The 2471-nt window shown below is 62.3% G+C and overlaps 1 protein-coding gene across 1 annotated transcript; it reads right to left on the reverse strand.

The window, feature by feature from the left end:
• Window positions 1-1962: 1962 nt before the first annotated feature.
• Window positions 1963-2118, reverse strand: SMIM38 (small integral membrane protein 38). The gene has a single exon (XM_045555403.1). The coding sequence runs from the start codon at window positions 2116-2118 to the stop codon at window positions 1963-1965; it is 156 nt and encodes a 51-aa protein (XP_045411359.1).
• Between the last annotated feature and the right edge of the window lie 353 nt (window positions 2119-2471).

Genomic DNA, 2471 nt, shown 5'->3' on the forward strand with positions numbered 1-2471 from the left:
CTCCCCTCTGGGGACATGTTTGCCCAGGACTCAACGGTTTCCCAGGACATGGGACTTCCGGTTTTACAACCAGGACAGTGCAGGCAGACAGAGCAGGTGGCCACCCGTGCTCCTTCAGTACATGTTCGTGACAGCAAATGTGGTTTTTCTTCCTTACAGAGATCAACAAAATCATGCATAATAGTTTGTTTTAAAGCGGACAATATTTTGCTCAGAGACCAGTGAGAACACCCCTCCTGCCCCACCCTGTGATCAGGTGGGAACACGCGGGCAGAGCCCTGGGCTACGCCGGGGTGACCGTCCTTGACACAGGGATGTGAGGCGAGCTCTGCTCAGCCGCTGGCTGATACAGTCCCCAGAGGACACGTCAAAACCAGGCCCAGGAGTCCCTCCCCTGTGCAGCTGTCCTGACAGTCGACAAGAAGGAGCCCCCATCTGGGTCATGATCAGGTGGTTCCCTGACACCACCCCACTATTGAGCCCCTCCAGACGGCCAGTCCCTGCAAGGTCACCCCTTGGGCCGACCGGCTCCCTGATCTTTGCGGTTCTCTCGAACTCAAGACCCGACCACAGCAGGTCCTGCGGGAGCAAGGAGAGCTCTTCTCCGCATAGGTGAGTTTATCCCGTGCCACAGAAACAGCGATAACTGTCCCCAGCTGTCACCTGTGGTCCATTCAGCCAGGATGCCATGAGGTGGTGGCTCCACACCCACCCCCGTGTGTCCCCTTGTCCAGGTCAGTGGCTCCAGCACCCTGAACTGCCACCTAAGACCCTGCTCTCAATCAATGCCCCCAAGTCCTTTGGGGGTGCACAGGAATCCCCAGCTCCGCAAGCTTCGTGTCCAAAGGGCCCAGACATTCCCCAAGCAGCATACCTCACACGCCCACGGCCTTCCGGGGAACCACACGCCGCTGTGCCACGGGGCCCCAGCCCCCAGGAACCACGTCTGGGCCGACGCTTCTCCTTGGAGCTGCCACAAGTTGTTCCTTCCATCACACGGTCCCACGTGAGGTTATCAACCCTCACTGTGGCCCAGAAGCTGCTGGAAGGATCCCAGCAGGAAGTACAGGCTGGAGCTTGGAGGTCAGTGTTTGCTGAATCTCCCCAGGTGATTCAAATCTGCTGCGAGGGTGCAAACTGGGCTTCCACGAGCTGCTCATTAAGCCGGAGGGCGGAGTGATGGGAGGCAGCCGGGGCACGGGAGGGGCCGTGGCTTCTCCACTAAACTCTCCTCCACCTGCCCAGCTGTGTGCAGACTGCAGAGGGCTTTCCCGCCACACCCTTATCCGCCCCCCAGGACATCCTGCTGAGCGAGGGAGGCAGGGACTTTGGGGCCCATTTTAGAGATGGGGAAACTGAGGTTCCAACAGGTGGAGAGGTGGCGGAGGGTCAGCCAGAGCCGGACTTGAGCTCAGTCTCACAGTCTGTCGTGAGAGCCTCCCCAGGGTCTGCTCGGGAAACCAACACAGCTGCCTGCACTTATCCAGTCCCTTGGGAGGTAGGAGGGGGCTGGCATTGACAGAGGTGAGCAGAGACAGGGCGTGGCCTTTGGTGGCAGGACCGGCTTGTGATGTGGTCACATCTGTCCTCGTGGCCCCTCCACCCGACCCCTCTGGGGCTCACCCAGCCTCTTCCTGCCAACAGACTTGTAGAGTCAGAGGCAGAGAAAGGCTTAAAGCAACACCCTCAGGGTCACTCACTTTGACAGGAGACCCCAGGACCTGGTGACGGGCCAGCAGTGGGGGGCCCCTCCAAGCCCCCACGTGGCCGGCCGGCTCACAAGACAGCCCTGGTCAGTCTGGGCAGGCACTGTCCATCCTGGGTCCCTCTGAGCTCCTTTCTCTTACACCCCGTGGGTGGGATGCAGGCGTCACAAGCCTGCCCTGCTCCCTGCTCCTGCCACCAGCCCCAGGGACAGCTCAGCCTCGGGACAGCAAGGTGGAGGCCGCTTCCTGCCGAGGCCTAGTCCTCCTTGGGTTTTCGGGGCTGCCGCCGGGCCAGCCTATAGTCAAGGTAGGTGCTGAGGCAGGACCACAGAATGAAGCGCACCAGCAGGATGAGGACCAGCAGAACCATGAGCGGGTCGGGGCCCGCGCTGCCCCCCGGCCAGGAGGCCATGGCTGAGGTGCTGGCCCCGCAGGCCGCGCGGATGTGGTCGAGCCCGCAGACTGGGGCCCGCCAAGGGGCTGCTGTGCGGGAAGCTCCGTCCAGCCAGTGGCCTAAGGACGGACCCCGTTCTCTCCAAGCCACCACGCAGGCCAGCCCTCCGTCAGACCGCAGCCCCGGGGCCTCCCTGGCATGTGAGAGGACAGATCGGGGACGGCCAGCAGCCTCCTTGGTCAAGAGGCCCGTGTACCATTCATCCAGCATTAACCACTCTCTGTGCCAACAATGACAGCATTGTCCAGAGGCCTGGGGGGCGGGAGGCCTCCGGGAGCCCGCCCCCCGCGCTGTCCCCAAGCCCCCTGCTC

This window comes from Lemur catta, chromosome 7 (genome assembly GCF_020740605.2).
Source record: "Lemur catta isolate mLemCat1 chromosome 7, mLemCat1.pri, whole genome shotgun sequence".
In the NCBI taxonomy this organism is placed as follows: domain Eukaryota; kingdom Metazoa; phylum Chordata; class Mammalia; order Primates; family Lemuridae; genus Lemur; species Lemur catta.